At 49.8% G+C, this 13151-nt stretch overlaps 3 protein-coding genes across 3 annotated transcripts; all 3 read right to left on the bottom strand.

Moving 5' to 3' along the window:
• Position 1: 1 nt before the first annotated feature.
• Positions 2 to 2731, bottom strand: EDB82DRAFT_503958 (heterokaryon incompatibility protein-domain-containing protein). The gene has a single exon (XM_025726709.2). It carries the CDS (start codon positions 2665 to 2667, stop codon positions 256 to 258), a length of 2412 nt encoding a protein of 803 aa, XP_025581249.1. The 5' UTR covers positions 2668 to 2731; the 3' UTR covers positions 2 to 255.
• A 2085-nt stretch (positions 2732 to 4816) lies between these two features.
• On the bottom strand, positions 4817 to 7115 carry EDB82DRAFT_503955 (uncharacterized protein). Its single transcript, XM_025726708.2, has 3 exons — positions 6373 to 7115; positions 5140 to 6326; positions 4817 to 5085 (listed from the first exon to the last, which is right to left on the bottom strand). Exons 1-3 carry the CDS (start codon positions 6773 to 6775, stop codon positions 4993 to 4995), a joined length of 1683 nt encoding a protein of 560 aa, XP_025581248.1. The 5' UTR covers positions 6776 to 7115; the 3' UTR covers positions 4817 to 4992.
• Positions 7116 to 8320: 1205 nt separating this feature from the next.
• On the bottom strand, positions 8321 to 10419 carry EDB82DRAFT_434526 (ATP-dependent RNA helicase DED1; the record flags this gene model as incomplete). The annotated part of the gene is made up of 2 exons (XM_025726707.1): positions 8321 to 10145; positions 10214 to 10419. The coding sequence occupies 2 exons, from the start codon at positions 10417 to 10419 to the stop codon at positions 8321 to 8323; spliced, it is 2031 nt and encodes a 676-aa protein (XP_025581247.1).
• Positions 10420 to 13151: the final 2732 nt, after the last annotated feature.

Raw genomic sequence — 13151 nt, 5'->3', positions numbered from 1 at the left:
ATGCTTCATCTCTGTATTGCATATGACATGGTATCTTGATAAGCAGACATCCGACAAACACCCCGTACCGACCGTGCAAACATTGATGCATATGTTCGTTTTTGTTTTTGCCTATCTGGCGTCTTACGAGACATTACTATTTATATATTGGTATCGTATGCCATCCCTATGCCTTTGTATGTGACCCAGAATGCTATGCTAAAATGGAAGTGCCCTAGAATGGACATGTATATGCAACACCGTGCATAGATAGTGTTAGTATATATCAAGCTCTTTTAGCTGTACATCTAACCGCCTGTCATTGTTCATCGCTCCCTTGACAACGGCTGTGTCCTCGTCAACGCCTAGCAAGCCACCAGCGCCGAGCTCAAGTGTGCCCAGACGGACCAGTACATCTTCATCGTCCCAATTTCGTCGACCACATATGAGGACGTTGGCAGACTGGTAAGACTCATCAATCTTCCAGTCACGACCAGAGATGAAGCAACCAATGAGCTCATGCTCACCAGGTGGAGGTTCCGAAGCTGCTTCGGGAGAATCTGGAGAAGACTGCACAGCACGGAGGAGAAGTGCAGCAATAGGAGGGTGGAGGGCGTCGAGGAGGTCGGGCGACGCAAGTGTGATTTGGGGGCTATCGGAAGATTTTGAGGTTGAGGTGTCGGGAGGAGGAGGCGGCACAGTAAGGCGAATTTCGAAGCAGTATGTCGTGAGACGTAGGAAGGAGATGGGTGTTGAGCGAGCGGTAATCTCTTCGCCCTGTGTCTCCCAGTCGAGAATCTTATCATCCTTGAAACCGAGGGAAATAGTCATGTTTGGGACAGCCGAGACATTGTCAATGAGAGGTGTATCGTCGCCAACTTGGTAAAAGTTCATATTAGGTCCATGGCCAGTATAATCAGGTCGAATCTTCCAACCGAGCCAGGTCCATGAGGGGAATGGGCCTTGGCGCTGCATAGGATGCGTCGATAAATCAGCATCTCCTGGAGGATCGTAGAACCAGCCGAGACCAACGGCAAGACGGTCTGTCCGGTTAGGATTTGGCAGGTTCTTGAAGTCCTTGGTATGATAGAGCGGAAGGCCAAGAAGACTGTCCAGAGGATCATCTAAGTGAGCATAGTGGTCCGTAATACCCCTAAAAGCGTCTAAACGGTCTTCTGGAATGGTGAATTCCCGGCTGAAATAGCCGCTGGCAATGTTCTTGTAGGTGCTCGCACGGTTGCTAATAGCATTGTCTGGAAAGACTCGGCCAAGGTTGAGGGTGGGTTGTGTTCGTAGAGGGAAAGATATCGATTCGTGGCAATGCAATGTTTGACACTGGAAGTAGACTTGTGACGGGGTGAAGACCAAACGACGGCGCGCCATGAGACCCTCTTGATATGTCCAACCACGGGATGCCCATTTTGAGTTGGTGACTTCGACGTCAGGCCTTGTAAGCGACGTTGTGAAACAGCCAGCTTCCGTCTGCAGCGATAGTTGCTCCTCGCGTGGTACACTAATGCCAGGGATGCCGTCTTGTACACCTTGGCCAGCCGCAACAATGATGGTCAGTGCAGATCGCGCATAAATCTCTCCCATCTTGTCTAATTGCCGCCGTCTTTCGATTGCGCTGAACTGAGGGAAACAGAACCGGTCGATCCAGAGGTAACGGAATCCAAGAGACTTGGTCACGGATATGGCATCAGTGAGTAATGGAGGTAGCTCTTCGGGCAGTCCCTTGTGGTCCCATTCGTCATCTGTCGGAGTGCCTCGTACATAACTTAGCGTTACATACTCGATAGTCTCGGCATTGAGATCATCGACAAACACCACTTGATTATTCCGACAGTCCACAAGCTTAAGGCCCCGCATCGGTACTCCTTTCGAGGCGCATGGTGAGTCTTTGTGATTTGACATGCAATAGTCGATCCAGATCCGGGGTAACGCAACGTCAAGCTTGGGAGGTATCACACGGCCTCGAATCATCGGCGTAGCTTCTTTGTATCCAGCCATATCATCCTCTCCCTCGATAAGTCGTACGATATAGCCCCATGGTAGCACCTTGCTCTTGGTGCTGACCTCAAACAACACAGCACCTCCAAGCTCGTGTTTTTCCCTGACTCCAAGGCGCTCAAAAGCCTGGCGAATTCGTAGGTAAGGCGTGAACTTGCGCGTGGTATCCGGCTCGCTGCCCACGAGAGCTTGAAAGAAGATGCAGTATGGACATGCAGATAACTCTGCGAGAGTGTGAGCTAGCGGAATCCAGGGTCGCGGTTGGCCTGGTCGCCAATTGAGCAGAGCGGGAAAATCGATTGTTGCGCAAATAGCGCAGGCCTGATTTTCTTCGTCGGCGACAAGGCGACTAAGACCGTTTCTCGCAGGTCTTCTTGGTTCTGGTCCTGCGCCGCGGCGCCGTCGGGAAGTAAGCTGGTGGACGTCGGGGGAGCTTTCTCTCGTAGACGCAGAGTCTTCGGTTTGGATATGCGCATGGGGACTTTCCGGGCGGCCGCGGCCAAGTCGTGTAAAGGCAAAGAGCCTGGATATCTTCTTTATTCCTGCACGTGCGGTTGCATTTTGACCCGCGGGGGGTTTGGCTGCCGCCGTGCTGCCATTCTGGCTCATTGGGCTATTCGAGCGTATGCAAGATTCCTTTGCCTGAGGTGACGCGACAGTAATGGCGGTTTGCGACATACGAGGTCGCCCGTGCTAATGGACAATGAATAGGAGAGCGAATGGCTGGTGGTGTTTAGCGGTTTAGTTGACTGGTGTTTTAGTACAACACACACGCGGGGCTGCTGGGATCCAGATGAGTAACGGCGTCACCGAAAGGGGCCGGTCGGTCGAGTAGCGGGGAGACAGGATGGGGGAGAGAACGCCCGCTATATGTGATGGTGGTTCTCGTTCTTCCCCTTTATCCTGGTCCCATTGTACTGAAACTGATTGTTGAGTCGAAAGATGTAGATGAATTGACCAAGTGAAGTATGTAGTAAGAAATGGAGGGAGAATTAAGGGAAGGGGTACACCTTTAGTGGTGTGGTTTTTCTTGGCATAATCCCAACCACAGCCGAATACCCCGAGGTTACTACCTACAAATCTGCCGGTGTCTACCGTATTCTTGTCTGCGTATTGGAGATTTGACTGTTGGGGCATAGATAGGCGATTCGTTCACTGTATTGCGGATAGATCTGAGACTAATTCTGACCTTGTTGTCATGCTAAGGGGTTCCAAGTTCAGACGTTGAGTGTTCCAACACAGCATGAGTATAGCCTATAACTTGCTGTCGGAGTTGCTAGTCTAAAGTGTTAAAGACATACATTGGAGGCGAACCTGCATATCAAGTTTGGTATAATAATAAGACGATCCCCTATATCAGACTCTAGACATTGCCTTTCTTGTTGATACTGGTCAAGTCGCACTAGTTTGTCATATCAATGCCAATTCTGCCAGAAACGCCAGCTGGGCATCATTTCAGCCAAAGTCAAGTCAGCCAGTATATTGGCTAATAACAAGAAGCGCAGCAGCAAAAAAAAGCTTGGATGTTACCAAAAGACCCTTAAGATTAGCTGCCCCAAAGCTAGACAAGTCTGGACTCTGGATGGGGATGTCATCTCCATTGTGTTAGTAATGTGGATATCTCTTTCTTTTTAGTTTAGGTACTTCTGGTAGATGCTATCTAGTGTATGGTAATTGTTGAGTGATTCCCACCTATGAGGTTTTGTGGTAGTAATAATTGTCTCTCATATAAGGGATCTTCATAATGAATTGAATTGAATTTCTTGGTTGCATTGGCATATTTATCCGGCTCTTTCAGTTCAGACCCTTAAACGGAATGAAACTAACCAAGGCCGGGAATAACCAATGGAGCGTCCCCATCTCGCATCTCGCTTCCGAATTTGGGACGAAGGATGCAGGGGCCAGGGGTGTAAAAAACAGGGCATTTTACAGCCCATAAAACATTGCTTTTTTGCTTTTTTGCTTTCTTTTTTGGCACTGAAACATGCCATTCTTTTGCTTGGCGAGGAAAGCTTGGTTACATTCAATCCAAATAGTCAGTCCAGCCTGAGAAACAGGTGCTGGGTTTAATGTTTCTGCAAAAAGTCTACTGGGGTATTGATATTGAAGCTATTCCATCCTGTCATCCTATGTTTAACGCTAAAATTGTGTTCGGTGCAACCATCTCGTCCGATTCCACGTGGAACTTTATGCATCCGAGACCTCCTCCACTCTGCTAATCCACGGTATCTGTTTCCTCCAAAAACGAAAAAGACCCCATTGCCACAAGGTCATGAATGATGATGATCCAAAGGAGCATGAACTCACCTACGGACAATTAGTCTAGACTAGACTACGGATCCTTCGGTCCTGTGTATTCTTCTTGACATCGTGAATGGGTAGATCGCGTGCGATCAGCGGAAATATTATGATCTACTCTTTCTACTGCGGTCCAGTCACCGGTGCAGCTGTTATTTCAGCCCGAGTCCGTGCTACTCGACGTCATTGTTGACGATGGGAGGGAGGACCCTTGATTCGCAGACCAAGATCTTCACTAGAAAATCTACCAGTGGTACAGGGTAGCAACTGCCGAATTTCTACGACTGGTCGTGTGACCTCGTTTTCATTTCTACTATGAAGCTGTATTTTAATTACGAGGCACTAACAATGAGTTGGGAACCTGTGTCGATGTCGAGATACATATGGATATGACCTACATGTAATTCTGGCTTGTCGAGAATCCAAGAACGATCCCAATATCACAAAATCGATGACTTCGTCTACACGTGCGTGACGAGTCACCTCACACAGTCATCTGCTAATGCTAGGGTTAAGGTAGAGTAAAAGACTTCAGTGTTTGTAACGTTTAAACCAAAAATACCAAGAAATTCTTATTGCGTTCTTAAATCATTTCTTGTATCTACTAGCTTATGAAACTGGGCCAAAGGATCCCTGAATCCTTGGAATTTGACATCGATGTGTCTATCGACCCCAGCCCAATGCATGTTTTGTCAAAACCCTTGCTTAGGCATAAGCAACAGTGTTATCATGTCGAATTTTTCCGGGGATGCCAACGTTGACCTCTCCTCCCGCAACGCTCGGTCCTCGTACCACAATCTAGGTAATGTTAGTGCACCGTCCACATGTACAAGACTCTCAATAAATACGTACCTGTCCCTCAATCTTGTCATCAGTGGTCTTGTGAACATCAGTGTCCTTCAGATACACCTCGACGCTGGTCAGAGGAGGTCCAAAGTGCGTCTTGGCGTCGGTAGGGAGTCTGTAGTCGTAGAAAGCAGTCTGGCTGATAGCACCAGCAACCTTGGCCGCGGTAAGAGCATACACAACTCTTGCACCCGTGAAGATGCGCAGATCAGACAGAACATTTGCAGACAGGAGAGGAGTGTCAGAACCAGCACGCTCGGCCACCAATACCAGGCGAAGTTTGCCAGGAGTTGTGCCGAGTGATGGGGATGCGCTAGAGAAACCGGAGAAGAGGTTGGATGTAGAGTGGACACCCTCCAAGGCCAGAGATCGAGTAGACATAACATGAGAGACGTTGGCCAAGGCGGAGCCAAGTCTGGATGTGGACTGTTCGTGAGTCTTGAGAAGTGTCTCGGGACTAGCCACTAGAACTGTGGGAGCAACACCTTGAGTTGCGAGAACCAAGTCTGGTGACTTGCCGGCGACGGAGTTCAGAGCGATAGAAGCGTTGGAGTAGAGAGCGCCCAATGTGACCACAAGGGTGTAAACGTTGGTAAGAGAATCGGCTGGTAGAAACAAATCGGACGGGTTAATACGCTCCTTGGTTGGGATAGCTGCGAGCTGAGCTGAAATGGCTGAGACGATGTTGGCCTGACTGAAGCGCACCATCTCTTCAGCCTCACCGGGCTTGGTCTGCCAGAAAGTAACGAGGTCGGAAGGAGTCTTCTCGGGATCAACGGCTGGGAGCTCGCTGCCGGCATGCGCGGGGGAGTCCCGGAGGATATCCTGCCAGGTAGAGACATTAATGTTACCACCGGTGCCTTCAGGAATCTCGTTCCAGTCCATGTGGTTGCTTCCTTCGTCCGTGACCCAGATGAGCTGCCGAAGAGACGGGTAGGCGTTGACGACGGCATCAAAGGGGAATGCGCCAGGAGCAGTAATCATTGTATCGGCGGCGGAGCGGCGAAGCATAGACACGAGTTCTTCGTTGGAAACATTGAAGGGGATCAGGACCGTTGTCAGGTTTGGATAGAAGCTGCAGGCGAAAAGCGCTACCAGGAGTTCGATTGAGTTTGGCAGGTAGATGGCGACTCTGATGCCTCCAGCCTCAGCGATGTGCTGTCCGATAAGGTTGATCTGGCGGGTGATATCGTCTGAAGCATGTTAGCAACGTCGTGCTGCTAAAAGGATACAACATACCGAGCTTGTGGTCCACAACGTTCTGTGAACCCAAAACAGTCAAGATTCGTCCCTTGGCACCATTCTCACCACCCTCGGCGGCCTTTTTCCAGACATCCCTCAAGTCACCATTGCGACCACGGGACCACTTGGAAGCTCCGGCATCCTTCACGTTGAGACCAGTGTTGAGCGGCATGCCGTGAGGAGCAGCCTGGGATCGGTAGATGGGACTTTCTCCTTCATTTCGAACTGAGGACGGGACAGCTTGGCGAGCCAGGAGCATTGGGTGCACATCGGGTTCGCGGTTTGAGATGATGCGATATGAGAAAACAACTAGCAGCAGCGTCACCAAGCCGGTCGAGTAGACGTTCCACTGACCAAGCATATTGGTGATGGCCGCATCGAGGCTGTCGAAGACGCCCATTGTCGGTTATACGTAGCCTTTGTCGGCTGTCACTTATTCAAGTGTTGTGTGGTTCGGCGGATGGTTCGGGTTCCTGATAGATTGAGGTCTATACAACGAAAGCCATGTAGATGCAAGTTCTGCGCCAGGCAGAGGTGAAACTTGTTTGGAGATTACGCAAAATCTCGAGTACGAGGTGGGGGAGGGAATGAGGCGAGAAGCTCAAGCGAAGCGTGAGGTGGAATAGAAGGATGAAGGTGGGGAAAGTTCAGCATCCGTTGATGGCTTGGCTGCTTCACGTCACAGTACAGTTGGTTGCCTCTTCGTCCGCTCTTGGTGTCATAGAAAAATGGACTGCCTGACAGCGCATAGTTTATTAATAGTTTAACATATCGAACATTCTGTTACCTCTGCATTTTGCACTCGATTTCATACTTTTTGCTACTCTTTCTTGGCCTAAGGTTATGAAAGTCAAGCTATGACACAGTTGCATCTCCCTCTAACTGGACCCTAGATTTTGGACGGGTCGACCCGACACGCTATCTTTTTATGTTGTCAGTCTTCCCTATGCAACTCGAGCATTGCATTCATCAAGCGTATTAAGTATGCCTTTATGAGTTCCATAACTAGCAACATTTACTAATATCACATTCCAAAATGGGTTGTCATCACTTGGAGGAAAATCAATATAAATCAAGGCGTTTTTTTTATTCAGGACTCCTCAGTCCAGTCCAGTCTGGTTATCTGTTCTACTACGGGAAGCATCATGGCCCCGTCATGAGAAGCCTCGTGACCCATTCATTATTCCTTGAGTCAAAGCCTTCGTCGTGTCCATGTTCCTCCTAACTTGCAAAGAGTAAGAGCTTTTGTGATCCTTTCCATGCCGTGCCGCCCAAACCAAATGCCATAACCTATGGGCGTCGCGCGGTAACGCTCGTGCTCTCCGCTCTGCTAATAAACAGACGTAACCGTCCTGTTGACCATTATCCTTTGCTCCCTTCAAGTGCGCTCATCGCTCTCCCTCTGATCCCTATTCCCAATAGAGACCAGCGAGCGATTCGTCACTAGAGAACCGAGAAATCCACTTTTGTCTATGTGAACGGCGATAACATGACCCTCTATCGTGAATGCGTGAAAAATGCCTTGGGATGATAAAAACCCCAGGTAGACGGCGGAAACATAAACTTCGTAATGCTGTGTGAGATCTGTTGACCCATGTCCGAATCTAGATCCATCGCATCACAGCGTGCTGCCAACGTCTTCCAGCTCCCCACGTCTCGGTCTAAGGGTATCAAACGAGGAGTATGCCGAAATCAAAGAAACGAAATCTATCAGATGCATCGTTAAAGCCCTGGGACCGAACACTGCCTGTTGCTGCTGGCAAAAAGGCATTCGTCTGTCTTCGCAGGTCATGGTGCCGCCGTGTCGTTCAAATGCAAGCAACCAGATAACAAATAAGAAAAAAAAAACAAAAAACAAAAATAGCAAACGTGAGATGCTGCGAAGCCAAGCGGTCGCTAACATCGTGTCGCACCCAAGCGATGCGAATATCTCGGTGTGATGTGTTTACCACCAAGACGACTGAGCGCCAGGGCCGCTGGGGTTACCGTAACCACCACCGCCGTAGCCAGCTCCACCACCGTAGCCAGCGCCGCCACCATAGCCGCCGCCGCCACCACCACCAGCGCTGAAGCCAGCACCCTGAGATCCAGCGTTGAAGCCGCCGCCGCCGCCGCTGTTGTTACCACCAAAGCCGCCGCCGCCTCCACCGCCGAACTTTCGGAAATCACGAGTGGCACCGCCGCCGCGGCCACCACCGCCACGGGAACGACCACCGCGGCCTCCTCCACCAAAGGAAGACTCACGAGCAATTGTCTCGAGGAAAGCGGGGACCTCTTGGTTGGCCTCCTTGAGCAAGTCCATAAGCTCGCGAACAATTCCACGGTTACCACGGTTGAAGAATGCAGTGGCAATACCAGTGTTTCCGGCACGACCAGTACGACCAATACGATGGACATAATCGTCAACATCGGTGGGGAGATCGTAGTTGATAACGTGAGTGACGTGAGGGATATCCAAACCTCGAGCGGCAACAGCGGTAGCAACCAGGATGGGGCATCGACCGTTGCGGAAGAACTCGAGGGCACGCTCACGCTCGCGTTGGGTACGGTCACCGTGAATGGAAGTAGCAGGGAAGTTCTGGTTGATGAGGAAGTCGGAGAGCGAATCAGCCATGCGCTTGGTCTCGACGAAGATCAGAGTGAGACCGTTGGCGTGAGAGTGGAGAATGTCCAGGAGGACGGATCGCTTGTCAACATCCTCAACATACTCAACCTTCTGAGTAATGTTCTCAGAGGTGGAACCGACACGACCGACGGAAAGGAAGATGTAATCCTTGAGGAAATCGCGGGCAAGCATCTGGATGTCGCGGGGGAAGGTGGCTGAGAACATGAGGGTCTGGCGATCTTGAACCTGGGGCATGTCCTCGCCTTCGACGATGCGGCGAATTTGGGGCTCGAAACCCATGTCCAGCATGCGATCGGCCTCATCGAGCACGAGGTACTTGATGTTCTGGAGAGAGATGCGGCCTCGCTCTATGAGGTCCACCAATCGACCGGGAGTAGCAACAAGCAAGTCACAACCACGCTCAATCTGTCGGAGCTGAGAGCCGATGTCGGCACCACCGTAAACGACACAAGGTCGAACCCAAGAACGGTAGGCGAACTTGCGGGACTCTTCGAAGATCTGAGACACAAGCTCACGGGTAGGGGCAAGAATCAAAGAGGTAGGGTAAGCCTTGCGCTGGCGACCAAATTGACCGGCGGCATTAGCGGGCACGGGAGAAGGGCCGTTGAGGAAAGCCTGGGAGAGAATAGGGAACAAGAAACCGCCAGTCTTTCCAGAACCGGTCTGGGCACAAGCCATCAGATCACGACCGTTGCTAACGATAGGGATAGAGTACTTCTGGACAGGTGTAGGGACCTTGTAGTGGGCGAGCTCAATGTTGCGGCACAAATGCTCATCCAGAGGAGGGGTAGTGAACTGGTGAACGGGCTCAGGAACGTCGGTGCCGGAAGCCTCGACGGGGATGTCGTCGTACTTCTCGAAGTTGATACCGGTGTGCTGCTTGGAAGGGTCCTCGGCAGTAACACCGAAAAGCTCGCGCTCGATACGGGGGTTAGCCGGGCCGGGGACGTGCTTTCCGTCGCGCCATTGTCCATCACCAGATCCACGAGCGGTGGGAGCGCCGCCGCCGCCAGAGTGACCGTCGAAGTTGCCACCACCGCTGTAGCCACCACCTCGACCGCCCCAGCCGCCTCGGCGGTTGTTGTTGCCCTGGAAGGTAGGAGCATCGTTGCTCCAGTTGGTTTGGCGAGCACCGTAGTTCTGGCTGTGAAGAGGTTAGTAAATGCCTGATGACAAAAAGCTGACTGAGATGCAGGTAGATGGATGACTTACTTAGCCCAGGCGCTGTTGTTGATGCCGTTGGCGGCAGCAGGAGGAGCACCACCGTTCATAGCGGGAGGGCCAGCTTGGGGACCAGAGGGAGGAGGACCGCCACGGCCACGCATGTGAGGAGGGATGTAGGATCGACCGCCCTGGGGAGGGCCTTGGTGACCGCCATCGTTGAGGGAGAGGCCACCCATGTTGATCTGATCAGCCATGTTTACGTTCGGTTTTCGGGTCGAGAAATTTGTAGAGATAGTCGGGTCGTAAAGACGCGTGAAATCCGAAATAGGCAGATAAACTCTCTAAAATTATCAAAGAGAGTAGTCGTGTTTGGTGAAATTCCCGTCGAAAGTAAAGACAGGAAAAACGAGAGAAAGAAACGGAAGACCAACGCTTCCAATAATTTTCCCAAATGATAACTTTTAGACACAAGCAAATGTCAGTGCTGTGCAAATATCCCTCGAAGAACACGCAGAATCTTCAAAGGAAAGACGAAAGAAAGACAGAGTGTTGAGAAAATAACACGGATGAGGGGGGAGGATGAAGGGAAGTTTGTGAGATAAGGGTTTTGTTGTGGGAAGAAGAGGGAAGAAAAGGGACAGAGTTAAGAGGCGAAAGAAGAGTGGGAGAAAAAAAATTGGTTGGAGTTGCACCCAATCAGGGTTAGCGCGGGCCTGTACTTCGGGGCAAGGTTTTGGAGGGGGTTGCCTCTGCGGTGAGGGCGAGTGGGAGGACTTTAGAGTAAGAGTGGGTCAGGAAAGCCCGTGAGTGGGTGATATAAGCTTTGAAGTACTTGACAAGTATTTTTTGGCCACCGCTCACCTCAGATGCGGCCAGTGAGATTGAAGGAAAAGACAAGAATGCCTGTCAAAGAGATGCTGTGGCTGGGCAGAAAAGTTGAAAAAGGAACTGACCTGGTACTTATGACGATGAAGACGCTAGATAAATCTGATATCTTCTGACTGGATAAAATTATCGTCCTGAATCGTTGCTGCTGGGAAATACGTCAGAACCAGATTTTGCTTTGGGCTACCTTGGCTGCTAGGATATGCTTCTAGGCTTCTCGCAAAAAATTAGTCTCTAAGGCGAGCGCTAGTTGATTGTAAGAGATTCCTTGCAAGCTTGTGAAAGTTGAAGTCTGACCCTGAACCTTGAGGGTCTGGAGAGAAGAGAAAAGGCAAACTTTGGGCGCACAGATTACCAATACATCAACATTCACAAACTTGATATTCTAAGACAACGAAAGGTACAGTTCTTATCTCGTAGGTATGTCAGTTACCCGTTTAAAAGTATAAAATTTATCACATCTCACGCAAATTTTAATGACACTTTTGGACAAGACAAACTGGCTAACTATCTCACTGTGGGGATTCAGAGAAGGGCGGAGAATCCTGGTGGAAGACCGTGTTTGAGCAAGGACTCCAGCCAAGCCCCGGTCGGCAAGGGGCGATTTTAATCAGTGTTAAAGCTGAGGTACTTGTGTGGTACCTCGACTTCAAACCAGCCCAGATTCCGGGGCGGCTGATGGAGCTGGGGTGGCTACTTGGGTGGGTTCTGTAGGACTCCTAGCAACCATTCACCTCCTATGACGATATGTTGTTTGACGATATGTTGATATTGTACGGTGAGTTATTCAGACGCGGCGATTGAAAACGTTATCGAATAAAGACGATAGATACCTAGCTCCTAGAAGAGTGAAAACTTCAATAGGTAATCAAAGATAAAAATTGACTACCTCCAATAAACTTTAACGTCATTGACTTCGAGCAACTGGCAGCACGACACAACAAGAAAACTTTTGACTCTTTGGGAGTGTCTTACCGGGCCAGATGTAAAACTGACCCGGACGGAAGACAGAATAGTAGATAGGTATATCAAACAAAAAAATTGCTTGCGACTTGGCAAACCTCAACAAGCCTACAAGCGTATCAAATGGAATGATTCAAAACAATTGCAGACACAGCAAATGCGTCAGTTTGCTCTCGAGCCTTGGGGGGCCTGCAACGGCTGCAAGCATCACCTACAGGGATATGAGGACCCTGAGCTTGCTCAGCCAAATTTGGACGCACTGTTACAGCTAACAACAACCTAATGGATCCGTATCGCGGGAAATCTCCGATAAGCGGGATATGGACGATCTGGAGTAGAGATAAAATAACGATGCGCTCAACAATAAAGCCCATGTCTCCCACAAAGTCCATAAATCGATGCCCAGTGGATTTCATATCAAAATGCTTTCTCACATAGTATATACCTCGGAAATTTTCGTGTACCGAGATCTTCACGTACCGTGTTTGTATCTCGAGTGAGTATCTGGGTAATATGCGAAATCACATTTCAGATTTCAGGTAGGCCACCTTGGACTGACCTCATGCTTTACCTCATGGGCATACAACTGTGACCCATATGATTTTGAATTCTAGAATTTGTAACCATTCTAGTGAATTATGGTGTCCCCAAATTGCTTGAGTCATCTAGAATCGAAGCGTGACGAACGAATACTTACGTACTGTGCCATGTAATGCACCTTGTGATGACTCGGGATGCCACTCTCTCTACTACATCCGTATCCCTGTTGATTGAGCTCGTGTGTCACACATATACTAACTGAGAATACGGGAATATTTCTCCAACAACAGCTTGTCCCTCGGCATTCCTTATACGATAGATGTACACCTGGACTGTTGTTTGCAGGCCAACTTTGATGTTGATATGTTAGGCAAGTGTGTGTATCGGATAGAGCTAGACTTATCATGCGGCTGCTTGGCTGTAAGATTGTGACCCAAGATCGAGATGTCAGCACCAAGCCATGTCGATACTACTCAGTTCATCTGAAATGTCATTAATGATTGGTTGATATGACGAAGACGCATCTATGGGGTGTTTGGAGAAAACACAAACTACCATGAATGCCGTGTAGGCACTCCAGTGTCTTGGATCACTATCC

Source organism: Fusarium venenatum (assembly GCF_020744135.1).
Source record: "Fusarium venenatum strain MPI-CAGE-CH-0201 chromosome Unknown EDB82scaffold_3, whole genome shotgun sequence".
Taxonomy (NCBI): domain Eukaryota; kingdom Fungi; phylum Ascomycota; class Sordariomycetes; order Hypocreales; family Nectriaceae; genus Fusarium; species Fusarium venenatum.
Note: the sequence above shows the minus strand (reverse complement) of the source record. Positions and strands in the feature narration are given on the sequence as shown.